Source organism: Cnephaeus nilssonii, assembly GCF_951640355.1.
Source record: "Cnephaeus nilssonii genome assembly, chromosome: 6".
NCBI lineage: Eukaryota > Metazoa > Chordata > Mammalia > Chiroptera > Vespertilionidae > Cnephaeus > Cnephaeus nilssonii.
In genome coordinates, this window is record NC_137077.1 from 49,801,824 (window position 1) to 49,829,554 (window position 27,731).

At 50.5% G+C, this 27,731-nt stretch overlaps 2 protein-coding genes across 2 annotated transcripts; one reads left to right on the plus strand and one right to left on the minus strand.

Moving 5' to 3' along the window:
• Positions 1–1,427: 1,427 nt before the first annotated feature.
• On the plus strand, positions 1,428–14,227 carry LOC307101346 (keratin, type II cuticular Hb5-like; the record flags this gene model as incomplete). Its single annotated transcript, XM_079774186.1, has 9 exons — positions 1,428–1,850; positions 5,472–5,680; positions 7,110–7,170; positions 8,164–8,259; positions 8,901–9,065; positions 9,305–9,430; positions 11,949–12,169; positions 13,330–13,361; positions 14,076–14,227. The coding sequence occupies 9 exons, from the start codon at positions 1,428–1,430 to the stop codon at positions 14,225–14,227; spliced, it is 1,485 nt and encodes a 494-aa protein (XP_079630312.1).
• Positions 14,228–20,239: 6,012 nt separating this feature from the next.
• On the minus strand, positions 20,240–26,659 carry LOC307101342 (keratin, type II cuticular Hb5; the record flags this gene model as incomplete). The annotated part of the gene is made up of 9 exons (XM_079774182.1): positions 20,240–20,433; positions 20,830–20,861; positions 21,596–21,816; positions 22,199–22,324; positions 22,589–22,753; positions 23,467–23,562; positions 23,708–23,768; positions 24,336–24,544; positions 26,237–26,659. 9 exons carry the CDS (start codon positions 26,657–26,659, stop codon positions 20,240–20,242), a joined length of 1,527 nt encoding a protein of 508 aa, XP_079630308.1.
• Positions 26,660–27,731: the final 1,072 nt, after the last annotated feature.

The window sequence follows — 27,731 nt, forward strand, 5'->3', positions numbered from 1 at the left end:
AGGAACTGCCAACTTCCCTCCGGAAGCAGAGCACATCAGGAGATTCAAGCTGAGATCCTCCCCTCCACTCCCCAAGCCCGTTTCCTGTAGAGGGGCATTCTGGAAGATTCTTCCTTGTTCTTGTCTTGGTGCACAGAGGTTCTCTGCAATGAGTGCTTCACTCAAGGGCCTGGGGAGCTGGGCCTCTGGCATAACTGTAGCTTTCACAAAGCAGGTGCTCTCCCCATTGGGCTGCATTTCCACCCGCTCTTCCTGTGTGTGACAAGGAGACACCTGTAAGATGAAGGTGGGAGGCCGGGGGGTGAGCAGCCCCAGTGGAGGACCTGGGATTTGCAAGGGATTCCAAGAGCTGGGTGATTTCTCTGGTTGGCACCCCTGCCTCGGGCCTCTCTGCCAACTCTCCCCATCCTCTAGGACCTGCCTAGGTCTCCCTCCTTCCTGACCCTCCACTGCCATGAGTGGCCTCAGAAACCAAGAGCATGCCCTTTGCCTGGTCAGTCACCTTTCCCTTTTGCCATGGATCTTTCCTGCTCCCGTCTGGTCTCCCCCTGAGGCCCAGCTTTTTCAAGGGCAAACTCTGCCCACCCAGCTTGATTTTCCTCAGCATCTAAATTAGTGCCTTGTTCTTGTTCTGCTGGGACTTTAGCACTTGCCGTGAATGAAGGCACCTCCTCTGGGCTGCTCCTGCTCCTGGCCAATATTTGTAGACTAGATGGAGAACCTCTCCAGCTATTGGCCACTCCCTCTTGTGTCTAGTCTATTCAATTCAAGCAATGCTTCCCCAGGACCTGATATGTGCTGGTTGCCATGTTGGATATAAGCGCAGATAAGACTTGATTTCTGAATTGAAGGGGTTAGTACCAATGGCAATAACTCTACTATAAGATGGAATGCGGTTCAGAGCAATAACAGGAAGAGGCTTGAAGAGGCTCACTCCGTTTGTGCTCACCCTGGGAGGATGAGCCAGGCGTCCTTGCAGCCTTAGAAGGGGCGTGGGATCTGCGTGGAAATACGGCTGGTGGGACCTTGGTGGGACATGGGACCCTTCAAGTCTCAGGAATGTGCTGGCCCAGGCCTCCACTTGTCTGTGTGGGATAATGACCTGAGGCCTACTCACAGGGCTGGAGGGGAATTAGTGCTGAAAAGATATGTCTAGGCCTGTGGGGTGGAACAGGCCAGGGACAGTCTTATTGGGGTTCAGGGTCTCCTGAATTAAAGGTGGCAAGTTTCAGCTTTCCTTCTCAACTTGCCCCTGGGGGTGATTCCCACGCTCATAAATGGAATTAATAACTTTCTCCTACCTTTCATGCTGTCGGGAGGCCTGCTGTCTGCCCTATAAAAGGCAGGAGCACTAACAGGTCTCTGGGGTGAGATCTGGTGTCCTTCAGTCCCTCCACTTCCCCTGGCACTGCCCACAGAGCAGAGGCATGGCGAGCCGGTCCTACCGCATCAGCTCTGGCTACGGGGTCAGGAATTTTAGCTCCTGCTCTGCTGTCATGCCCAAGCCGGGGGCTCACAGCTGTGCCAGTGCCATGGCCTACCGAGGGGGCAGTCCTGGGGGCCCTGGCTACAGGCGCCTCGGGGGCTTTGGCAGCCGGAGTCTGTGTGCAGTGGGGTCCCCGCGGATCGCAGTGAGTTGTGCGCGCCCCCTACGCAGTGGGGGAAACTTCGGCTACAGAGCAGGGGGCCTTTGCGGGCCCAGCCCGCCCTGCATCACCACCGTAACAGTCAACGAGAGCCTCCTCACGCCCCTCAACCTGGAGATCGACCCCAACGCGCAGTGCGTGAAGCATGAGGAGAAGGAGCAGATCAAGTGTCTCAACAACAAGTTCGCTGCCTTCATCGACAAGGTGGGTCTGTGGGTTGTCTCCTGGGCCAGTGGTCGGCAAACTGCGACTCGCGAGCCACATGCATCTCTTTGGCCCCTTGAGTGTGGCTCTTCCACAAAATACCACGGCCTGGGCGAGTCTATTTTGAAGAAGTGGCATTAGAAGAAGTTTAAGTTTAAAAAATTTGGCTCTCAAAAGAAATTTAAATCATTGTACTGTTGATATTTGGCTCTGTTGACGAATGAGTTTGCCGACCACTGCCCTGGGCAATGGCTTAGGAAGGGGCAAGAGACTTGGAACCCAATGACTGGCTGGGCTCAAATTCTCCGGGTCCCAGCCCTGCTACTGATGAGCACGTAGCCTCGAGAATGTGGCTGAATCAGGATCTCAGTTTTCAAATGTTGTCTTGAGAGTCAAAATTGCAACAATGGATGCGAAACCACTGGCCAGAACAGGAAGGTATATTGCTGCTACTTACCCTGCTCAGCAAGAGTGAATGTGTGTCTGGGGCCCCATCCTCTGGATCTCGGCCATCACACAGTGAGGGGTGGATGGGGTGGGCACCTCTGCTTAGGCTAGTGTCTGACCCATCCCCAGCAGGGAGAGGGGGCCAGGACAGAAAGGGGCCAGAAGCTCCTTTCCTGCAGGGACATCTTCCGAAGGCTGGGAGTTCCTGGGACTTCTGCCCTAGGTGCCCTCCCCCTCCCAGCACTTCCATCCATGAGAGACCGTGAGTTGAGAAACTTCAGGGCGGTCCAGGAGGGGCTGTTGAATTGCACTTTTCCGACGTTGCCGTTTCAGAGCTCTCCTTGTGGCTGGATACACAGCTCCGGGTTCCTTTGACCCAGTGACGCCCCCTCTGGGAGCCTGAAATCTGATCTTTGGGGGAGAACAGCCCCTGGAGTCCCAGGGAGGAAAGGCTCACCTTCCAGGGCAGAGTGGTGTGCACACCCTACACTAGAAGGTGCACAGCGGCTGCTGTGGGTGGGAGCTGTGCTCTCAGACAAACACCATCAGAAATGGGCGTTATCTGCAAGGGAAGGTGCTGTGCATCCATTCTTAGCACGCTCCTGGCTGTCCAAACCACTCTTCCCTCCCCTCGGCACACAGGAGCTGACCCTGGGACCATGCAGGTTGTTCACTGCACAGGGACATCCACCAAGATGGGGGAGGGGGAGGTTGAAATCCAGCCCTTGCTCTGTTCACCAGGCTGTGTGCCCTGGGAGGGGCTGCATCTGCCTGGAGGGGCACCTTTTCCTAATTTGCTCAGAAGCACAGCGAGGACCCTGAACACGCAGACTTGAAAGGGATCTTTGCATGTGTCCTTTTGGGCGTCACCCAGGTATACCGCTCTCTGTTGGGAAGGGTCAATCCCTCCCCTGGGGTTGCTGACAGCCGCTTACCTCCTTCCAGCGTTCTTCCTCCAGGATGAATTCCTGGTGTGCGAAGTTCATCGCTGTGGTGGGTTTAAGCCTGTAGAGCAGGCAGGCCAGAGAGCTGCCCTCATGACCTGGGCCTGCATGTGGAGACCCAAGGCAGATGCCTTTTGGATAGTCAGGGTTTGGGTTCCTTTTCCCACAAACATGGGTCATTGAGAGTTGCTTCACACCAGCTTGTTCTCCCAGAAGTTTAGGACTTGAGAGGAGAACCTAGTTTAGGGCTGGCAGCTGCATGGTGCCTGGTGAATGAAGCCAAGCTGAGAGGCCTGCCACCTACAGGGGCAGCTGCTGCCTCTCACTCCAAACACAGGCCCAGCATTGCCCAAGCATCCGGTTCGTCAAGGTCAGGGGAATCCAGATACTTGCCTGAAGTCACTCAATTATTAAATGTTGGCAGCTAATCAGATTTTTGTAAAACAGCGTGCAGCCAAATAACACATGCCTGTGGGCCAGATAGGGCCTGAGGGCTGCCCGTGTAAATTGCTGATGTGTTCTCATTGCCTCAGTTTACCTTGAGGCTCAGAGAGAATGAGGCACGGTGGCTCGGTTGGCGGCCAAGTTAGGCAGCGAGAGATCTCCTAACTTCTGGTCCAGGGTTCCCCCTCCTGGCTCCTGCACTCCAGAGTCAGAGTGAGGGAGGGTCATGGTGAGTGCATTTAAACATCACTGCCATAAGAAAAAGGAACCCTCGTGCACTGCTGGTGGGAATGCAGTCTGGTGCAGCCACTGTGGAGAACAGTATGGAGTCTCCTCAAAAAATTAAAAATGGAACTCCCATTTGATCCAGTGATCCCAACTTCTAGGAATGTATCTCAATAAATCAGAAACACCAATTAGAAAGGACATATGCACCCCTATGTTCATAGTGGCACAATTTACCATAGCTAAGATTTGGAAACAGCCTAAGTGCCCATCAGCAGATGAGTGGATTAGAAAACTGTGGTACATCTACACAATGGAATACTATGCCGCTATAAAAAAGAAGGAATTCTTACCATTTGCAACAGCATGGATGGAACTGGAGAACATTATGCTAAGCAAATAAGCCAGTCAGAGAAAGAAAAATATCTCATGATATCACGCATTTGGGAAATATAATGAACAACATAAACTGATGAACAAAAATAGATCCAGAGACAGAGAAGCATCAAACAGACTATCAAACCTCAGAGGGAAGACAGGGGAAGGGGTGGGGGAGGTAAGCAATCAACCAAAGGACTTGTATGCATGCATATTAGCATAACCAATGGACACAGACACTAGGGGGGTAAAGGCACGTGCTGGGGAGTGGGGGTGGCCGGGGAGAGGTCAATGGGGGAAAAAGGATACATGTGTAATACTATATGTAATACTTTAAACAATAAAGTATTAAAAAAATAAAAATCACTGCCATAAAAATGCCCACAAACTTGGCATCTTAATACAACATACATTTATCTCATGAGGCCAAGCCGTCAGGAGGGCTGCATTTCTTTCTGGAGGCCCTTTCCCAGGGACATCCAGGTTTCTGGCAGAACTGAGTTCCGTGTGGTGGTCAGACTGAGGTCCCTGTTCCCTTGCTGGCTGATTGACAGGCAGGTGTTCTCAGTCTCTAGGGGCTGCCCGTATTCCTAGACTCACGGCCCTTCCTCCATCTTTAAAGCTGGCGATAGTGGTTGCGTGCTTCTCACTTCTCCTGTTTGAACTCTCTCTTCTACCACCTTCTTCTGGGCATCTCTCTCATCCTTCTGCCCTCCTCTTCCACTTTGAAAGGCAACTACTGTGGGAGCCACCTGGATAATTTAGGATAATCTCCTGATCTTCGGTCCGTAACCTTAATTGCATCTGCAGGACCCCTCTCACCATGTAATGCAACATATTTAAAGGTTCTAGGATTAGGGCGTGGCTATCTTTGAGGGGCCATTTTTTACCTACCACATGTGGTTTGTGGTATTTTTTCAGGATCAGGTGTTATTTTATTCTGTGCAGAATAAACAAATCACAAATAAATTGTGAGCTCTTTCTGGGAGGTGAGGGAGGGGAAGTTATTTGGGGAACAATGGTGAACTGTTCTTTCGGACTTTGTAAATGATTTGGTCTTTGGGGGAAGGTCACAGTTGCTGCTACAGGTCAGGGGCCATCCCAAAGGGCAGAGAGAGTTCTGGGGTACCAGAAACCTCCCGAGACTTCCCACTGAGTCTCTTTTCTTCATCCTTGGCGACAGGTGCGCTTCCTGGAGCAGCAGAACAAGCTGCTGGAGACCAAGTGGCAGTTCTACCAGAACCGCAAGTGCTGCGAGAGCAACCTGGAGCCGCTGTTCAGTGGCTACATGGAGACACTGAGGCGGGAGGCTGAGTGTGTGCAGGCCGACAGCGGGAGGCTGGCCTCCGAGCTCAACCACGTGCAGGAGGTGCTGGAGGGCTACAAGAAGAGGTAAGCATGACAGGGCCAAGGGTGGTTATAGGAGTGGGGTAGGTCTTGGCTGGGTCTTGGGTAGGTCTTGGAGGCAGACATGATTGAAGTTCAGGGTCCTTTCAGGCTACCAATCAGGTGGTTTGCATTATCAGTCTTCTCCGTCTTGTCTGGGCTCCCAGCTCCTGCAGCTTATCTTGGGGACCTAGCAACAATCTGGAGAGAAGGGGTGCTCCCAGCCGGGAGGGATGGGGCACATGCCCAAGGCACAGACTGACCTAGAGATGGAGAGAGAGCAAATGAAGCAGGAGGACCATGGTTAGTAGGGCTGGAAAGCAGAACATGGGAGCAGCAGTCGGCACCAGGATGGGTGGAAAGGAAAGATCCTGGAAGAGAATTCTTGAAAATGATCAGGCCTATGCCATTAAAGATATCTGATGAAATTGGATACTTCTTTTATTTAGGCTGCAGGTAAATCATTAGGCTTTTGTTATGCAAGGCTCTACAATTCTAAGGTCCAGGTACATCTTTTATTTTAACCTGACTTGTTTAGTTTCGCCATTATCTAGTTTTACTCGCTGGATCACTTAACTTGCCCCACTTCATCTGGTAGACACGAACACGCTGAAAGGTGATTTTGACATAATCAGCTCTGGTAATTCTAATTGGAATTCTGGCCTGGGAAGGTCAGGTTTTACCAACAGATGGACCCAGCAATGGGTCTTCACTTCCCTTGGGGGGATGCAAATGCAGACACAATTCTGTTTGCAGGTGCCAAAGTCTGTCTCCTACTCTAGGAGTGTGTGGGCCAGTAATCACAGAGCTCAGAGTTTATAGCAGCCTTAATTGCCGTAATTACAAAGTTGTGAAAATCGTGCTCTGGGAACTCTGGTCGGTCTCCCTTGTTGGCTGGGGCAGGGCTGCTCCAGGGATAAGTCCTCACGGGCAAGAAAGAACCACAGGCTGGTGGAGGAGGGCTGTGGAAATGCCCCAGCAGTCTGGGCAGAGCAGGTTGCTTCCAGTATTTCAAGTCCTTGGATGTTGGGGGAGAGGGGAAAGAATGTCATGGGAATGGCTTCATGGAGCTTTATGTTTTGTATAATTTTAGGGTTGTAGGGCTCCTGGGAGCAACTGTCATTCATTTATCCCACAAACTTACTGAGTGCCTTACTTACTGCCTACCAGGCAAATGAACCCAAGTTGCAGGCAGAGTAAATGGCTTGCCTGAGGTTTTGCAGGGACCTCACTTCCAAGCTTGGGCCAGAAACCAGGGACTTGGACTCCATGTTCAGTGTCCTTTGGTGGGTTCTTTGTGGCTGGGAAATGGAAGTCCAGAGAGGCTAGCCTCTTCTCCCAAGGCACACAGAAAGTCAAGGGCAGAAGCAGGGAGTCTTGAAAACCTAGGGTTCACTAGCCGGCCACAGCCCTCAGCTGTGCTCTCTCCCCTCAGGTATGAAGAAGAGGTGGTCCTCAGGGCCACGGCTGAGAATGAGTTTGTGGTGCTGAAGAAGGTGAGTGACTATTTCCACACGGCGAGCAGCTAACTCGTGGATGGTGAATCTATGAGACCGGGCATCTTGCCAAGGTCATGTCAATCCCATTGGGGTGGCGGGGCACTCAAGTCCCCTGGCCAATGGAGGCTGGTCTGGCTTTGGAAGTTTCTTGGCCCCCATGCAGGAACCCAGACTGTATTGACCAGGCTTCTTAAAAAGAAAACCTCATCATACTGCTGTCTGACTTTTTGTAAACTCCCTGATTAGCTGAAATGGTCACTTTTAAATCCACTTCACTCTCATGTAGACATTGCCTCCCAGTGGGTTCTCAGCTTGCTAGGGATTTTGTGAGCTGTGGCAATGGCAGATGATGCCATAACAGAAGAAAAACTGCTAATGATTTCCCTTTGACTTTAAGTTGGTGAGTTGAAGTGTACACTTACGTAGTTTCACAAATAACGTGCTCACCAGCCACCTTATCTGTGAGTAATCACAGAATAGAGAGAAGGCTGGTAAAAATCTGCCATGGAGGCGTGACCTTGGTCTCAGGCAGGAAGGTCAACTACTTGGGGGTTGGGTGTTGCCTGACCTCGGTGCCAAGGATGACCTACTGGGGAGGTGCGCCCATGGCTCTGTGGCCACCTTAGGGTCATGCTCCAGGGCCAGTTTGGCTCAGTGGCAGTAGCCTGTGGTTTGGGGTTTTGATCTTAGGCTATTTGCTTAATCAAAACCCCCAATTCTGGAGGAAATTAAAAGTCTGTAGGGGTCAGACTTCTCTTCACTTCCTATCCCTTATGGTCTCACTGATGTTTATGTGAAGGGAGGTAAAGGCAGTGGCAGATAACAAAGGCCCTGTTCCCACTAGTGGGGCCCGGAAAGTGACTTGTAATTGCAGGCTGGATGAGCAGGGGCAGGGGGTGGGCCAGGAGGTGGTGTCAGGGCCCACTGTAGAGTGCAGTGTCCAAGGGCACTGAATGACTCATGCCCACTCTCTCCTGTCTTCTCCACCAGGACATAGACAGCGCCTATCTGCGCAAGGCGGACCTGGAGGCCAATGTGGAGGCGCTGAAGGAGGAGATGCACTTCCTGAAGGCTCTCTATGAAGAGGTGAGTCTTCCCATCTCCGGAAGAGCAATTGAGAGAAGAGACAGGAGGGTTTCCCTGGGGTGTGGCCTGTCCTGGGTCCTTGGTTCTAGGGAAAGTTGTCCATTCCTTACTCATCTAGGATCTCAACATCCTTTCCTTTTGTGACTGAGGCCTCCTTTCAAAATGACAATGGATGATGGCCTTCCTTTAAAATGATTAGAAAGGCTATATAATTCATTGCCTGCCCACACAGCACAACATGAAGTAGAGATTTGATAATAGAGCTCTATAGATATAATTATTATAGAAACTTAGGACTCTAAATCTGGCCATTATCTGGTTGGCTGAATTTATACATAAAGCTACCACTGATCTTGAGAGCTTAGGCTTCAGACATAGTAGTTCAGTTTATTCCTGACCTTAGAAATCTGCCTCTATTGACCCCAGCATTGATGGAATTCCACCTTACTCATTGCCCTGAGGCTATGGTCCAGACTCCAGCCTTTTCCTCTTAAAACTATATTTAAAATTTTTCTGACTTGTCAGAAGTTTTCTAACTTATTTCTAAAATTTCCAAGTTGGGACTGTGCTTTTGATTACCTGCAGAGACAGGAATGGGAAGGGGATTTGGAGCTGAGGGCCCTGTCTATTGTCTCCTACAGGAAATCTATGTCCTTCAGTCACAAATCTCTGACACTTCAGTGGTGGTCAAGATGAACAACAGTCGGGAACTCAACATGGACTCAGTTGTGGCCGAGATCAAGGCTCAGTATGACGACGTGGCCAGCCGCAGCCGGGCCGAGGCCGAGTCCTGGTACCAAAGCAAGGTAAACTGGAGGACTGGACTGCCCTACAAACCATGACCCTGGAGCTTCCCTGGGAAATGCACCCAGGCACTCAGAGGGGCTGTAGCTGCGGCTCCAGGTTCAGAGCTTGGGAAGGAGGTGGGGCTGTTGCAGAAGACTAGGCTAGCTAATCTGGGCTGGGTGGGGTCAGTGACCTCCCAGCACACCCTCCAGCCACCTGGTGATTGGTAGTTTCCACGTGTTTGTCTCCTGACCCGCAGTGTGAGGAGATGAAGGCCACAGTGACCCAGCAGGGAGAGAACCTCCGCAGAACCAAGGATGAGCTCAACGACCTGAACCGCATGATCCAGAGGCTGACAGCAGAGGTGGAGAATGCCAAGCAGCAGGTGGGGGACACTGAGAACTCAGCACACCTGCCATTTCTGATCTGCTTTCTGCTTTCCTTCTCCCTTATGGGGCTCCTGCTATCTTTGGAGAGGCTTGTATTTTAACCACCTGCATCTGAAGGACTCACAGTGCACAAAACATTGCAGGAAGAAGATTGTTCTATCTATTTTTTAAAAAAATATTTTTATTGACTTCAGAGATGAAGGGAGAGGGAGAGAGATAGAAACATCAATGATGGGAGAGAATCATTAATCGGCTGCCTCCTGCATACCTCCCACTGGGGATCGAGCCCTCAATCCCTGCTAATTGGAATTTAAATGTTCACTTCTCTGATTAACTAGTGACATTGAATGTCTCCTCATACACTTACTAATCATTTGTATTTCTCCTGCTAAGAATTGCCTATTCATATCATCTACCCATTTTTCTATTGAAACTTCTGTCTTCTTGGTGATTTGCATTATTCTTTTGCCCATTCTCTCTAGATTGTAACCCTTAATCAGTTACATATGCTGCAATTAATCTTCTCTCAATCTGTCACTTGTCTGTTTGCTTTGTTCTGGTGTCCTTTACGGAAGAAAATCTTTAACTTGGATGTGACCAAACCCATCACCCCTTACCTTAATGGGTTATACTTATGAAAGTTTGAGGTCATAGATGTATCCTCTTACATTTTGTCCTCTACTAGTTGTATAGTTTTACCCCTCACATTTAGGCCTTTAATCCATCTGGACTTCATTTTTTGTATATACAGGAAGTAGGGTTTTAATTAAAATCATCTACATACACTGTAGCAAGAAACTATATCATGTAATCTATTCTTTGCCCACGGGCTTGTGCTACCACCTCTATCATAACGCTGAGTTCCCGCATATACCTGGCTCAGTTCCAGTCCTCACCCTTCTGTAGGCTGTTCTCATCCTCTGTGTAAGATGTAGCACAAGTAATTTGTTACTCTTAATAGCTGAGGTAATAAAATATGGGAATGGTTTACTTTTCAGAAGTGAAATTAGAGATGATTACTTGCATTCTGATGTGCTTTTAAAATATTTATTTTATTGTGGTACGAACACAGCATGAGATTGACCCTTTTTAACAAATGTGTAAGTGTACAACATACTGTTGTTGACTAAGGTAGGATGTTGTACAGTGGATCTCCAGAGCTTATTCATCCTGCTTAACTGAAATTTTATGTCTGAGCATTAGTGACTCCTCATTCCCCCACCCCTCCTCAGCCCCTGGCAACCACCATTCACTCATTGGTTCTGAATTTGACTATTTTAGATACTTCATATACTAGTAAGTGGAACCACGCAGTGTTTGTCTTTCTGTGTCTGGCTTGTTACACTTAGCACAATGTCCTCAAGTTTCATCCATCTTGCTGCATATTCCAGGATTTCCTTTTTTATAAAGGCTGAATGGTATCCATTTTATGTACGTACCTTATTTTCTTTATCCATTCATCTCCCCATGGACGTGTGGGTTGTCTTCACATCTTGGCTATTGTGAATAGTGCTGTGATGAACACGGGAGTGCTAATATCTCTTTGAGATCCTGATTTTAATTCTTTTGGGTAGATACCCAGAAGTGGAATTGCTGGATCATAGGGTAGTTCTATTTTTAATTTCTTGAGGAGCCTCCATACTATTTTTATAGCAGCTGCACCATTTTGCATTCCCACTAATGATGTGCAAGGGGTTGCAATTTCTTCACATCCTCACTAACACTTGCCTTATTTTTTTAATAATAGCCATCCTGACAGGTGTGAGGTGATCCTCATTATAGTTTTGATTTGCACTTCTATGATGATAAGTGGGTTTTTTTTGTTTGTTTGTTTGTTGTTTTTTTATATACCTGATGGCCATTTGTGTTTTCTTTGGAGAAATGACTATTTGGGTCCTTAACCCATTTTTACAACCGGGTTATTAAGTTGATTTTTTTTCTTTGGAGTGATGAGTTCCTTCTGCTTTCTTAGGTGGGGTTGAGGGAGAAGCTGTAGTTAGGTGTGCTGGGCATTGTAAATGGGAACTTCGTTCAGCATGCTGATCTCAAATAAGGAGACCCGCACAGTGGTCTCTGAAAACCTGGGGTTGGCACTAACTAATTGGGTAGCTTAGGGCAAGTCACAGCCTCTCTGAGTCTTATAATGAGTTTCTGCATAATGGACTAGCAAGGCCTACTCTGACAAGCTGACAGAGTAAACTAAAGGTCAAATAAGATAACAACTGTGAAAGTGCCTTGTAAACTAATGACAGTAAACAAATGTAAGATAATATCACTAATTATCAGTCCTATTTCAGTGCTAACATTTCCTCCCTCTAATGGCTCTTCATGGATTTGAGTTTTACAATAAAGTGGTACAAAAATAAAGGAAGAAAGCTCCAAATGGCTATTATTTCCCTTCCCGGTTAATTAAAAAGTTGTCCATTTTGAATGAAGGTGAAATAGGATGACCAAGGTGTGGGAGACCCACCAGGTGCACTTTCTCAAACTCCTTCCCTCCTCTCCTTCCCCCAGCGTCGCAAGCTGGAGGCCGCTGTGACCCAATCGGAGCAGCAGGGCGAGGCGGCCATCAGCGATGCCCGCTGCAAGCTGGCTGAGCTGGAGGCCGCCCTGCAGAAGGCCAAGCAGGACATGGCCTGCCTGCTCAAGGAGTACCAGGAGGTGATGAACTCCAAGCTGGGCCTGGATGTGGAGATTGCCACTTACCGCAAACTGCTGGAGGGCGAGGAGAGCCGGTGAGGAGGGGCTCGGGGTCACTTCACATCTCAGGCTGGGAGAGTGCTGGACTACAATCCTCTAGGCCGCTCAAACAGGGAAATACTCTAGAGATCATGGGGTCCAGACACTTCCCCATTTTTAAGATAGAGAAACTGAGGCCCAAAGAGGGGAAAGGGCTGGTCCAAGACCACAGCTACTTAGTGGTTAAGCTAAAATGGTACCAGGCTGTGCTGACTTTGAACCAAGAATTGGGGGCAGGTGAAGTCTGCATGGGAGGGAGCAATGTGGCTTTACACCTGGGATGGTGCATGGGCCTCTAGCCTTGAGGTGGTCACATCATTACTGCCTCCTAGCTGGGTCCACTAGAGGGGGGAACAGGCTGCACTAGGGAGTAGAGTATACAAGGTTAAGATCACAGGCTGTGAGCCAGGTCTCCTGGGTTCAAATTCCAGCTCTAACACTTACTAGCTATGAATCCCCATGCCTCATCTGTAAAACAGGTAATCATAAAACCCACCACTTAAGGCTGTTGCATGGATTAAGTGAGTTAATGGAACATAGTAAGCACAAGTAGTGCTGGTTATTAGAATGAGAGTATCTCTATCAGGGTAGCCAGGCAGGGCTGCACCCACACAGAGGCTCCTTTAACATGGTTAGTGTTAGAAATCTGACATGAGTGGCACCCAAGGCAGCTGGCCACGCTGCTGGATTTGCACCGTGCTTGACCCCAGCAGCTAAACTCTTCTGTCCATTTCCTGGGGACTGTGGGTGAAGCCACTAGAGCTATCTCCTCCTTTGCACCATTAACACAACCCATTCACCAGCATTCTGTGAAGCACTTGGCATTAGCAGAGTGACACTCTCATTATGATAATAATCATTAATGAATTAGTTGTTAATAACTCAATCATGTTATGAATAATGCGATGTCCCCAACACACAAGATTTTAAAAGGTGGTTTAGTGTATTCTAGTTTGCACATTGAGGCCATTGGCCTTTTAGCAGACCTGTCCTTTGGGGATCCCAGGGAGCAGAGCCATCACCGGTGCTGTCTGCAGTGGGTGGGCAGCATGCCCCCCGTCCCTCCTCTCCTCTCCCCTGTTTCAGGATGGATAATAGGTCTGCTGCAAGGGCAGGGAGCTTAGTTCTAACGCCCACTCTCTCCTCTCCCCTGCAGGCTGTGTGAAGGCATGAGCTCAGTCAACATCTGTAAGTTGGGGTTGTGTGTGGGCATGGTTCTTTTGGGTGTCAATAGTCTTAATATTAGGTTGCATCTAAGTAGTGACCTAACCTCTGTCTGTGGGGCACAGGGAAAGGTGGTAGTAGCTGAGGTCTCTGGGATCTGGACAAATTGATGGTCCAAAATATTTGAACCCTACATGGGTCTATCTGGAACATCCATGGAGCCTAGGCTAATGAATGTGGCAAGTCCTTCCCCTCTCCCCGTTTGGTTCTACAAAAATAGCCTAAGTCTTTCAATTAAACACAGAATACTCTTCAAGTGGCACAATGTTTTAATAAGAAGAAACACTAGATGTCTATTCTGATCATTTGGAGCCCCTGCAGGCAATTCTCAAATCTTTCTGTTTAATAATCCAGTGTGTACACAGAACCTAGTCTAGGTGTCTATCTGTTCCCCTCATCTTCCCAACAACCATATTTCTAGATGATTCTTCCACTGGAATCCATCAGATTTTGCTCAAAAATTGAATAAACACATCTCAATATTAGTCTGGTTCAAGTAGTAGTTAGGTGTCCAATTTGCTAACCAAGTTCCTTTAAGAAGCAAATGGCAGTGGGTTTAAAAGATTCATGTTGTTGGTTCCTTGGAGTGTGAAGAGAGTTAATTGTTGGTTCCAAAAAATTTTTGGGTCACACCATGTCTGGGATAAGAGAATTCTAACCCAGTGTCTCCATTCACAGGTGTGAGCCGTTCCCAGGGCGGTGTGGTCTGCGGAGACCTCAGTTCCAACCTCCCTCAAGGCCTGGGGGGCGTGGCACTCAGCAGCAGCGCCCTCTGCCCCAGCTCTGTAGCAGGGGCATGTTCCAGTGCCAGATCTGTGCGGTTTGCATAGTCGGGGGTGGGGGCTAGGACTCTGGATGGACTAGGTCTGATAGGGGCAAGGGTGGGGAGCAGGAGGGGGAAATCTTTTTTCTCTCTGGCCCAAATGTAAGTTTGGTAATTTCCCCTTTCTGGGAACCCAGACTAACTCTCCAGTTTCCTTCCTATCAGAGTTGAGATTTACTTTGAGTGCAAATCCTGGGTTTGGCATTATCGCCACTTCCATTGATTCCTCCCTCCCTGGTGGTCCAGGAAGGGACCTATAGGCTTTTTGATGTAAACTGCTTAGTCACTCCCCCCCCCCGCCGCCCCAACTAACTTCAGGTTAGCAGACATTTCCCAAGTACTGACCATGTGCCAGGCCCTCTGGGAAGGAAGCCAGGTAGAGGGATGGCAGTGTGTGGGCAGCCTCTGGGCTTTGCCCTTGATAAGGGACTGTGCATGTCTCCTCAGTGTTGAGGGGCCCATGGGGGAGAGCAACTGGGGCTCCGGGAGGCCCTCACTTGATCTGAGAGATTGTACGTTCCTAGAGCGTCCTCCAACTATTCATATGTCAGGATGGAAAGACGGGCTGAGGCTAATTGGCTGAGATTTTTATTGTTGATGGTTTGGATTTTATTGTATTTGGGTGATTCACGTTATGGTTCCTTCTGTCTTTTAATGTGTGTGATTAAATGTGGAAGGCTAAAGGCTTTCTCCTAGTAACCACGTTAATATCTTTCTTCTTACTCTCCTCCCCTCCCCACATTCCAGATTGTTTTCGTGTTTCTTCAAATGTGGTCCTCAGACCATAACCTCTATCAGGTTCTGAGGAGGAGGGGGGAGGCAGAGATGAGCCCAGAACTCTGAATTAAACATGTTCCCAGGTGACTCCTGTAAGAACCAGAGTTGAGAACTGCTGGTTCATGTGGGCCGAGGGAATAGAGGTCAGGTCACCTGACTGTGGAGGTGACTTTCCTCCAGATTCTCAAGGGTCAGGTTCATCTCTGCATTTCTCTTCTGCCAGCCAGTCTAGGACACCAGGCTGGGCGTGGTGGAGACAAAGGTAGAAAAGGGGAGAGATGGGAGCTTGTTCAGAGCAGCTGCTAAATACCTCATGTATGTAATTCAATCGTTGTCACAGCAGCCGTATTATTATTTTCATTTTACGGATAAGAAAATTAAGGCCCAGAGAAGTTAAGTAACTTTACTAAGGTCACACAGGTAGTCCAGGATGCAAGCAGAGGTCTAGAGAATGCCAAAATTCCCCAAGACTTTCCATTGTCTTACCCTAATTTTTCCTCCAGGCTAACCTCTTGGCATGTCAGAATGCTCCTGGGCAGGAGGTTCTAACGGATCCTGCCTCACTAATCTGACATTGAAGAGATAAGAGATGGAAAGTGACATAAAGGAAGCATTTGTAGAAACATCTCCCCATAGCCTCTGCTCTCCAAGAATCTTGGACAGATCTTATTATGGGATGCTTAATGCAGGCCTCCTATATTAAGGGAACCCAGAATTAAAACTCAGACCTCTGGTTGGAGGGCATTTCCCCCAATGGCCTGAATGGGGGCATTGATTGGGGAAACTCAGTCTCTGACCCATTCCTGAACTGACAGTCCCCAAGAGGTGCCACCTGGGGAAGTCTGTTTAGAGTCCCCTCTGATGCAAGGGTGTCCCCCCAGATGTGATGAGGTGGAGAGAGGGGTTTCTGATGGGCAAGTTTATTTCACTTGTTTTATAGGAAACATTCTACTTCTCCCAGCTTATTTGATTTGGGATTAAAAAACAAGATTAAAAAAAGACCTGAATGTGTAGAAGATATTTTGCCATAAGAATATATATTTGATCTCAAGACATGGAAAACCTTTGAGTTGTTCTCCCTGGCAATGCAGTTCTTCTAATGTCTCCAGAATGTGTTCCCAGGGAGCACATTGGTCCTCTTGGACTTGGGAGGACCAAGATTTCTCTTAGGATAGTGGTCCCCTAGTCTCTGCTTCCTGGACTCTGAGGGTCTGCACTCTGGGCACATCATGGTCTGGATTCCACCAAGGGGTAAAACCAGGTTCAAAGGGCTTTCAGGTCTTCTGTGAAGAGGGAAAGGCATCCCACCAGGCACCTGCTGCCCCAGGGAGGGATTGTGGGGAAGCATAGGGGAGGGGTTGCCTTTTCTTTTGATGGTGCCGGTGCAGGATGTGTATATATACATACATGTGCCTCTGGTGTTTTCTCCAGTTTTTAATGCGAGAGCTCATCCTCTGAGTGCTGCCTCCACCTCTCTCCATCCTCTGGCTACTCACCTCTCACCACCATTGTGCAATAGCACCAAGGGAACAAGAGCGGGCATGTTGGGAGGGGGGGTCCCTTTGTTTTGGAACAAAGCAGAAATGGGCGGGGATTCCCAGGGGGCAGGAAAGTGGTGTGAGGCAGTTGTGGACTAACCCTCTCCCACTGCAGGTCCCCCAACACAAAGAGGACAGAACTTGGTGCCGGTGTACTCATTGCTCTAATTTTCAGTGAATAGAACACTCAATTCTGTCTCCTCTTAATGTCCGCATTCCTGAGAGTGGCCGAGGTGTGACACGGGGAATTTCCAGCTGGTCATTTCCTGTGTCCATGTGCATTGCAGAGCGATTTCCTTGATCATGTGGTTAATTCGAGTTTGTCACTATGCTTGGCTCCGGTGAGTAATGACACCAATCTGTGCTTCCTGAGATCCCAAAGATTGAAGCAGGGGACAGTTGGATGCCACATCCAGTACTGCTAGGGTTAAGGATTTGAAGAAGGGCTGCGCACAAATGAAAACACTAGACAAGAAATATGAATTTAGAAGGCATGGAGGGCCAAGTGGAAATCTCTCTCTAGAGGAGAAGCTCACTGACTTCTGGTCATCTGCTTTTTATTGACTTGAATACACATTTTCCCTTAGCAATGCATATAGGCATATCAAAGGTAAAGTTTGGTAAAAAGTAAAAGGATTATCAGGTTAGGGAATTGCCTTCAGCCACTGAACCCACAGCAGGGCAATATTATGCTGATTTTCAGCCCTGCTGAATATCAAAGTCCATTGGCCTTCCCATGGGTCTTTTGGCATGAATATGCTAACTACGGTTGGTTTTAGCCTCCAGCAGTTGGAGGCACTGGGGCTGGGAGCCAGAGCCAGTTGGGAGTGGGTGTTGGTGACAATGGTCCAAAGTGGAGGTGACTTGAGACTTGGCTAGGAGTGCTGGTTGCCTCAGAGGGAAAAGAAGACTCCAAAGCCCAAGCCTCCCCGAGTTTTTGAAAGGACTGTACTGCATACTTCTTCATCCTTTGGGGACCCTGTGTACTTTTTGGGGGGAACTGAATAGTTGAAATAGAGTAGAAAACAGACAGAAGGTCTGATTTTCTCTGATGGAGTTTCACACGAAAGGGGAGCCCAGGAAAGAGCGCTGGAATCACCCACGTGGGCCAACTTTATCATTTGGGCCGCCTGCTCTTCTGACTTCCCTAAACTCTTGATTCCAGACCACTCGGCCTCTCCTTTAAATTTGTTTTCTTCTAATAAAACTTTAGTGTGTAGTTACCCTTGAATTGCACCTTTTGCTTTCCATTGGGAATAGCTCTTTTATCAGGAGAGTGTGGGAGCCCCGGAACCCTTGAACCAGAGGAGTTTGCTCGGCATTTTGCTGTTGGCTGCAAGGAGGGCTGCGGGAGAACTTCCATCTTCAAAACAACGGTGCCTCTGGCTGACTGATCGGTGGACTGGTCTTTAAACACCAAGCATGGGAACTTATTAAAAGCTTATTAATATCTCTAAGTTCCTGGCTGTTCGCCTTTTTAAAAACATGGTGCCATATTTGGGGGGGTGTATTTGGCATTTTAGTTATGCTTGGCCCAGACCCATGGTAACATCAAGGTGTTTTCCCCAAGCACAGACTTACTCCAGCACCCCAGGACCACAGAAGGTGGCAGGGCTGGAAAGGGTCCCCAGGTCCGCAGGCTGATGGCCAGAGCATGGAGGCCACTTCTTGCCAAAGGTGTCCCTCAGACATGGCAGAGTTAATGCTGAAATTTTGATCTCCAGACTTCTCAGCCCCTGAGATTTACCCTTTCCTGTGGGTGAATGAGGTGCCACAAATGGAACGTTGGCCTCTTGTGACTATGACCATAACCTTAAGGCCCAGACAGGTGGGAGAAAGGAGGGGAACAGGTGTCAGCTGAGCACTCGGAAGAAGTGCTGAGCCACTGCCTCCTGTGAAGTTGCAACCCTTTGGGCCTGAAGTGAGGATTCATAAGAATGACTTAACTTCTCCCAGGGAAAGGCGGGGGATGGGGCAGCAGAGGGGGGCTGGCAGGTGAACATCTGTGTGGAATAGTGTCTTGGACTCACCTCCTATGGATAAATGGAGATGAGTCCAAGAGGGTTGATGTCTACAACTCCTGTTCTACCAGCTGCCTGCGTTTATCCAACCACCTCAGGCCTGACATGGCCCGGAGCCACATCTTAGGACTAGTTGGGTGTCAGAGCCAGGAGGAGACACTTCCTGCCCTCAAGGAACTTCCAGCTTGATTCAGACTCCAGGCACACCCAATGACATCCCTGGACCCAAGCCACAAAGACAAAAACCAGAGATCCTCAGGGTTTTGGACACTGTGGTTTAGGGGGAGGGAGATGTGTGGTGTGAAAGGGAGGGTGGGGAGGGAAAGTACAGAGAGCAATGAGCAAAGGCAAATGGGAGGGTGTGTGTGTGTGTGTGTGGGATGGCCTATGTGCCCATGTGGGACAGTCCTTGGTGGCCTCAGAGGGTAGACCTCTCTCCATTAGGTGGAGTCCTCATCTAGGAAGATCAGCACTGGGTGGGCTGAGGAGCAGGTGGAAAAAGAGGAGATGGAGGGAACCTGTGCTTGGCATAAGGAGCCCACACATAGGCTGGGAACTGGTTTGAACCAGGCGGGAGAGGGTGAGAGTGATGAGTTTGGGATGGGACTCTGGCTGCTGCAGATATGTGGGGTATGGTCAAGAAGGAAGAGGTCATGGGGGGAGCTGGAGCTGTGGTCCAGGCCTGAGTGGACCAAGGAGTACTGAGTTGGAATCAGGCTATGGAGTGGACAGGAACAGGCAGAATCATTGGGGAATTGGGGAAACACTGCATGGGTGGGGGTGGGGCTGGAAAGGCTTGGCCAGCGGGAGATGGGGCAAGAGGGAGCTGAGAGTCGGAATGCTGGAGGGGGCGCACACTGTGTTCATAAGATCACATATCCTTGCATCGCAGCAGCATTTATTGAAACACCGATTGAGATAACCCAGAAGGCAAGCCACCCACAGACAGTCGTAACAAGCCAGGGACCCAGGAAGTGGCCTAACCTTCTACATCCCACCTGCTGCGTGTTGAACAGACCCCTCCTGCACGGGCAGAGGGAGATCTGGAGCAACTGTGGAGTTTTCTTTGAAATGTATAAAGTGCATTCAATAGCAATACCTGTCCAAAGTCTAAAGGATTTCCCTCCCCTTAATGGGCCTCTCAATGGGAGGTCACGTGAGGAGTCTGGCTGGAACAGGTTAACTCAGAGGAAGGCAGTCAGTCAGAAAGACTAGCATAACACACAAAAATGACCACGGGGCAGGTGCTCCCTGCAGAAATCTTCCCAACCAGTAGAGGGAGCTGCGGGGTGTGCTGGGGGGCGGGTGGGTAGGGGAACTTCCTCTCTGATTCTCATGTTGTTGGAGACCTGAGGATGGTTAGGCTCGTTTCGTGTTCCAGGGGAAGGCCAAGTTCCCATGATGTCCAGCCACCCGAGTGACTGGTAATGACCCAGAGAGCTTGGTGAACAGTGCAAATTGGCCACGGGTATTTCTGAGTTAAATTGGGCTTCAGTGAAAGGCTGGGAATGACTCTCTAACGGAAGCCAATGGGAGACAGGAAACAACTCCCTAAAAAGAGAAGGTGGCGGAGCGGCCCCAGGGTCTGTCCCTCTGTAGGAACATGTGGAAAATTCCAGAAGCAAGCCCACATTTCCATTCACACACCATCTGTGCACATACGGACGCAGGTGGCCCCAGACTCTATGCAAAGCGGACAGACCGGCTGCTCCCGCAACTGAAGCTGGAGGGGCGCGGCTGGCAGGGGGCGCAGGAGTCAGGAGCCATCACCGTGATGCTGCCCCCGGTGGCCATGGGGCCGGAGACAATCTGGCGCCCCGGGGTGGTGCTACATGTGAGGCCCCCACAGGTGACTCCGCCGCGGGAGCTGCTGACGCCTGTGGGAAGAGGGGACACCTTGGGGTGAGGGGCCCGCCATGATCTCACCAACCCCGTGACAGATGCCAATTGGCTTCCACATGGCAGGCGCTTTCTCCTCCTCAAAGTGGTTAATAACTCATACCCAGCTCCCCTCAGCCTCTCAGCCCTTCTAGAGGACTGGGGCAAGAAGGACCAGGGGACCCTGGGGACCCAGAGGGGCAAAGCTGCTTAGCCCCATTTCCATGGCCTGCAGTTCACTTCTCCACCAGGGAGGGCGCTCAACTCTTCGTGTCCCCAGTGAGACTCCAGGGGAGGATGAAAGGAACTTTCCAGGTTCAGGGGGGCTAGGCTGTAGGGTTCAACTTTGCCCATCAACAAAGCCATTTTCTAGGGGATTTCCAGCAGATACTTACAAACATTCACGGCGCCCACACCTTCACACAGCCTGTAGAGAAAGAGAACGGTTAACTTTGGACACTGAGCTGGATTCATTGAGATGATGGTTGCTTGGGCACAGAGAGGGCCGTCCTGAGTACAGATCCTACCCCCAGAAGAGGGAAGGGCTCCCCCAAGTCTGCATTAAAGGCTCACTTTCTTTAACTGTTCTCTGACCACAGAGACAAGGTCTTCTGATTTTCAGCAGAGGTAGGTGAGATTATGAACTCTACCATTGCTTCCAATTTGGGAGACCAGACCCACGCTGGGTAGTATGATTGGGCTCACAGAAAGCAGTCAAATCACATGCACCAGTGTGTGTGAAAGGGCTTTGTGGTCAATGAAGAGATACTACGCGCATGTATGTGTGCATAAGTATAGAATGCATTGTCCTTAAAACGAGCAAGCCTGCCTGCAGCCTCTTGCAGGCAGCTGCTCAAAGACCATAGATTTCAGAGGCACATGACTTGGGTGCAGGTCCTGGCCACTGCACTTATTAACTGTGTGGCCAGAGAAAGTCACCAAACACTGAGTCTTACTCCTTATCTTTGGATGGGAAAAACGATTCCTACCTCATCAGATTGTGAGCACTTAGCACATGCTGAGCACATAATAGGCATTTGATAATTGTTATTGAAGCTTGACCTGTACTAGTGGTGGGTGGAGATGTAGCTCACACTTGGGCTTAAGGAAATTTAATGCCCCAGGAACTCCTGTACTCCACAAGGTCTTTCTTAGCCCCACCTGTGCTCCTCGCCCTCCAGCAGGCGCCTGTAGGTGGCGATCTCGATGTCCAGGCCCAGCTTGGAGTTCATCACCTCCTGGTACTCCTTGAGCAGGCAGGCCATGTCCTGCTTGGCCTTCTGCAGGGCGGCCTCCAGCTCAGCTAACTTGCAGCGGGCATCGCTGATGGCCGCTTCGCCCTGTTGCTCTGCCTCGGCCACGGCAGCCTCCAGCTTGGCCCGCTATTGGGAAGGAGAAGTGAAGACAAGGATGAGAGAGAAGGCACAGCTTAGTTCGCCCAAGCTGATAGATTAGGGCAGGGAGTGGAAGATCCCAGAGAAAAGGCAGGTTAACTCCCTATGACCAGGTAGTTAATGGGATGTACACATGAAGGAGGAGATGGGTAAGCTTTTCACCATCTCTCTTTGGTGGTGGTCACAGGGTGGCCAAGAAGAGGGTCATCAGTAATACAGCTCATCCCAGCTCAAGTGTGTGATGTGGTAGAGCCCCTGCCCACTCTCTGGGTCATGTGCACACTGTGAGGCCTGCTTGGGGGCAGAGGGCAAAGGGCTTGGTGCTGCCGTCTGACTGTGCTCGGTATCTGAGTGCTCCCCACACCCGTACCTGGCACTTGGCATTCTCAATCTCGGCGGTCAGCCTCTGGATCATGCGGTTCAGCTCATTGATCTCCTCCTTGGTGCGGCGCAGGGTCTCCCCGTGACGGATCACTGTGGCCTTCATCTCCTCGCACTGGGGGGAAGCAGAGATGCTCCTGAGGCTCAGGATGAGACATCCCCCCATTCAGGACACCATGGATGTTAGTGCAGGCTGTACAGTGCTCAGCCTGTGCAATCACTCATGGAAGCCCTGCCCTGCCCCCTCAACCTGAGAGCTGTCTGGCCTCTGTTACCATCCTTAGGATCAGAAATCCTAGATAAAAGCAGCCTTTTCTAATATATACCTCACATCCCTCCCACTGCCATGTCTAGGTGGTAGGTGTCCTATGCCACTCACCTTGCTGCGGTACCAGGACTCGGCCTCGGCCCGGCTGCGGCTGGCGACGTCATCGTACTGGGCCTTGATCTCAGCCACGACGCAGTCCATGTTCAGGTCCCGGCTGTTGTCCATCTTGACGATGACCGAGGTGTCTGAGATGTGGGCGTGGAGGACCTGGAGCTCCTGGGGGATCAACAGCCAATGCATTTGGTTCTGTTGCCTGGTCTGGGCCATGTGCTCCACCCCTGGGGGCAGTGCCCACTCTCCGGAGGGGACACTGGTCATAAATGCTACATGACTGCTGCTCCCCATGTTCCCACCTGCTTTCATTCACACACAGTCACATCATAAAGCAACAAAGCTGGAAGGGGCCCTAGAGGTCAGCTGGGGACAGCCTCTGATTTAACAAATGGGAAAACTGAGGCCCAGCATAGGAAAAAGGCCTAACTCAAAGTCACCCGCCAGGGGAACTGGGGTTTCAATGCCAGGACTAGTGATTTTCCCATTAATTAAGATGCCTGTCTAACTAGAAACCCACCCTGATCCTCACCCTCACATATGTACTTTCATATCCATGTGTAGACTGACATGTGCACAGACCACACACAGGCACACAATACACACTACAACACGCAGAAGTGCTCAGACATAGAGAGGCCCGACCCCACACAATCCACAGTCCTCATACACGTATGCCAGACTCTCAACTCCACATACATACAGGTGTCTGTGATAGCTACACACCATGTCCTTTTTGCTTGTGTGTACATGCTCTTTTCATGCTTACATCACACATACACATGCAAACACATGCACACAACACAGCTTCGCCCCTCTCCCCCCGGTCTCCACATCTCCCCTCCACTGCCCTGGCTGGTTGGCAGGGGCCCCCTCACCTCGTCATAGAGGCGCTTCAGGAAGCTGGACTCCTCCACCAGGGCCTCCACGTTAGCCTCCAGGTCTGATTTCCGCAGGTATGCGCAATCCACGTCCTGGTGGTGGAGAGAGGAGGAAGGGTGTGTGTGGGAGGCCCAGTGAAGGAAGGTGCCCCTGTGTTCAGTGTGGTGACCGCGCACCCCGGTGGAGGTTTCACAGCTGGGTGCCCCTCCCTGCCTGCCCTGTGACCAGTGCCCTCACCTTCTTTAGAACCACGAACTCGTTCTCTGCCGTGGCTCTCAGAGCCACCTCCTCTTCATACCTGAGTGTGGGGGACAGAGGGGCCAGAGCTGAGGGGCTGGCGCTTAAGATACCAGCCCAGTTCCCAGGCAAGCTCTTCCAGGGTCAAAAGGGATGAACTCCCTGCAAATGTTATCTTGTTCTTCTCATGGTCTCTTTTGTGTGTTATTCATGAGCTAGCGCTTGCGCCAGCCTAGCTTGTTCCACCCCAGTTCTGCTTGTGGGATGAGATTAGGGAATCCCTCTCTACACCCCAAGTCTAGATCCAGAGAGAGTTAATGCCCTGAGCAGGGCGAGCACAGAGCCCACGTCTTACAGGTGAGCTGGGAGGGGCAGAAACAAAGATAGCTGCAGAACCCATTGGGATTCCTTTCCTCACTCCTCTGAAACCAGCTCTGAGACCCACAGGACCTCCCAGCGGTGGAGGTGAAGCCAAAGAATCCGAAGAAACCTAGGTCTCTCCTGGACATTGCCTGGGGATCCAGGTAGCTCCTGTTGATGGCAGGAATCTTAGAGAAGCTGCTTCTAGAAGGTTGTGGGCGGAGCCTTCCCCTTCCCGCTATGTCCCCCCTGGTTGTGCTGCACTCACTTCTTCTTGTAGCCCTCCAGCACCTCCTGCACGTGGTTGAGCTCGGAGGCCAGCCTCCCGCTGTCGGCCTCCACACACTCGGCCTCCCGCCTCAGCGTCTCGATGTAGCCATTGAACAGCGGCTCCAGGTTGCTCTCGCAGCAGCGCTGGTTCTGGTAGAACTGCCACTTGGTCTCCAGCAGCTTGTTCTGCTGCTCCAGGAAGCGCACCTGCTCAGGGTGTGGGAAGAGACTCGGTGGGGAGTCTAGGGTGTGCATGGTCCACAGATCTCCCTCTGCCCGGATGTTCCCTGAACAGCCAGGTCCAGCCAAGTGCTGAGCCATGGGGTTGAGTGTCTGCAACTCAAGGGCCCTGGCTCCCCCCCAGGCAGGCTGAGTGTGTGTGAGGGAAAGCACTCAGGCTAGACACCAAAAGTCTGGTTCAAGCCCCAGGTCTGCCACTCTAAGTGGGAAAGTTGTCTAACCTCTTGGTGCTTGGTTTTCTCATTTCTAAAACAGAGATGATGATAGTACTTTCCTTAAAGTAGTGAAAACTGAACAAGTTAATCCCTGGCACATAGTAAGTGTTTCACTAGCTTAACTATTACTGAAATCACTATAATTAACAATTGTTATAATTCATTTATTCTTTTATGAAACACTTATTGAATATTTACTATGTGGTACCAGGGCCTGTGCTAGGATACACACATGCTCACACACACATCCATCTATATCCATAGCATCTATATCTATATCATCTATATCTACATATCTATATCTATATCTATATCTATATCTATATCTATATCTATATCTATATCTATATCTATATCTATATCTCTATTCTTTCTCTATTTCATTCAATCCTTACAATCCTTTGGGTGGGGAGATGTTATTTCCATCCGCATACAGATGGGGTAACAGTACTTGGTGTGAAATCACTAGCTTATTGCTGCACATTGATGGAGCCAGGATCTGCTGTCCTTTGAGTCCACTTCACCTGCCCACCACAGTGTATCTAAATAACTCATCTAAACTCTCTCAGCTTCAGTTCGTTATTGAAAAAAATAGAGATAATAATGTGCCCCATTGGGTCAATTTGAGGATTAACTTAGATCACTACAGAGAAAGTGATCACAGACGGCCACCCTGTCACCCCCAGAGCCCCAGACCCCAGACCTCAGAGCCTGGTTCTATGTATGCCACCAGAGTGAGGCATCATGGGCACCGGAGGAGCCAGTACGAAGGGAGGTGCAGAGGTGGCCTTTGTGGGTGGCATTTATCACACGGTGCAGTGGGCCTCCTCTCACCAGCCTGCTGCCTTCCCTTCCATAGTCCCAGCCTGGCATCCGTGAAAGAGGCTGCCGAGCCTGCTTGGATAGCTGTCGCACCTCCTTGCTCACTACTATCCTTGCAAAATAATGCTAACAGCTAGCATTTACTATGTGCCCACATTTTTCATGCATGAGCCCATAAATCCCCACAACCACCATTTGTCTGAGGTCTCAAATTGCAGAGGGGCAGAGCAAGGATGCGGGAGGCACGGGGCTCCCAGCCATGCCCCAGCCGCTTCCTGTGCTGCCTGGGCCATGAGCCACATGCCTTTTGTTCTCCCCATTCGCGCCCATTCTTTCAGCACCCAGCGCCCAGTCCAGTGTTTCAGGGGCAGCTCTGATATTCCTATCTTAGGAAGCACACAAGCACTTTAGACCGCAGACTTGATTTCTGGACCACTCTGGGCCCTCCATACACTTTGCTGGAAGTAAACAGTGAAAATCAATCCTCCTGCCTACAACGGTGGCCTTTCTCTCCCTCTGCTGTCTCACACCTGGCTGCCAAGCCGCATCCCCAACAGACCAGGACCTTGCCAAGGGATGCCAGGGCAGGAGCCTTCTCTGGACCCTCCTGGGCCTCACTGACCTTGTCGATGAAGGCAGCGAACCTGTTGTTGAGACACTTGATCTGCTCCTTCTCCTCATGCTTCACGCACTGCGCATCGGGGTCGATCTCCAGGTTGAGGGGCGTGAGGAGGCTCTCATTGACGGACACGGTGGTGATGCAGGGCGGGCTGGGTCCGCACACGCCGCCTGAGCGGTATCCGAAGCTGCGTCCGCAGGAGCCGGAGCGGAAGCCGCCCACCGCCATGCGGGGCCCACAGGCACCCAGGTGAGAGAGGCTGCGGCTACCGAAGCCCCCGGTCAGCCCCCGGTAGCAGGACACCCCCCTATAAGGGGCGGCGGTGATGCAGCAGCGGCTGCCGGTTTTGGGGGCCACAGCCGAGCAGGAGCTGAAGGTCCTGGTGACCCCACATCCCGAGTTGATCCGGTAGGAGCGGCAGGACATGGTGTGGGTCTGAGCAGAGCCTGAGCCAGCGGGCGTCTTCCAGGGCTGTGGGTGCGCTGCTCAGGTTCCTCTGGCCTCTCTGGTCCTTCCTGGCCCTTTTATTGGAGGGGAGAGCGAGGGCTGGCGGCATAAAAGTAGTGAAAAGGCATTTTATGTTGTTTATTGGCTTGGGGAGTTTGCCAGCAACTCCCCAAAGACTCGTCTTAAAGGTGAGCTCAGCGGCGACTCTGGGACTGCGTAAAAGTATTGAAGATGTTATTAGGAACACTGTGCGTTTGCACTTTTCATCTTCAAAGCCCGTTCACATACATTAAGTAATTAATTTTCTCATACTCTCCCTGTGAGATGGCCTCAACCCACACCTGGAGACGGATATGAACTCCACAACAGTCTCCGTGGCTGGTTTGGGGTAGAGGCAGGGCCCTGTCTCAGGGGGAAGTGCTAGGGGCCCAGATTGGGTGAGACCACGAGATGTTATCACCGCTTTCCTCCTGGCTCCACGAAGTGTCCCCTGTCAAATAAATCATTGAGTTTCAGGGGGTGATAGGTTAGACCAGTGGTCGGCAAACTCATTAGTCAACAGAGCCAAATATCAACAGTACAACGATTGAAATTTCTTTTGAGAGCCAAATTTTTTAAACATAAACTTCTTCTAATGCCACTTGTTCAAAATAGACTCGCCCAGGCCGTGGTATTTTGTGGAAGAGCCACACTCAAGGGGCCAAAGAGCCGCATGTGGCTAGTGAGCCGCAGTTTGCCGACCACGGGGTTAGGCGAACCCAAACCCACCCGGCGTCATTGCCTGGGAGGTGGGTCAGGACAGAGGGGCCATTCTGACCATGCTCCCTGCAGGACGGGGAGCACAGTCTCTTAGATCCTTCTGGATTCCAGTCCAGAAGACTCTGCTTCAAAGCCTTAGTTTCTCACCCAGCAAACCTGCAAACCACGTAACTTTCAGTGGCCTCAATAACAGCCACTTGTGGGTAATGGGGAGCCTCCCCTTCAGCCACTTTCTCCTGCTTGGCTAGGGATGGAGAACCCTAACCTGGGATAACCTGGCTGATATGAACGT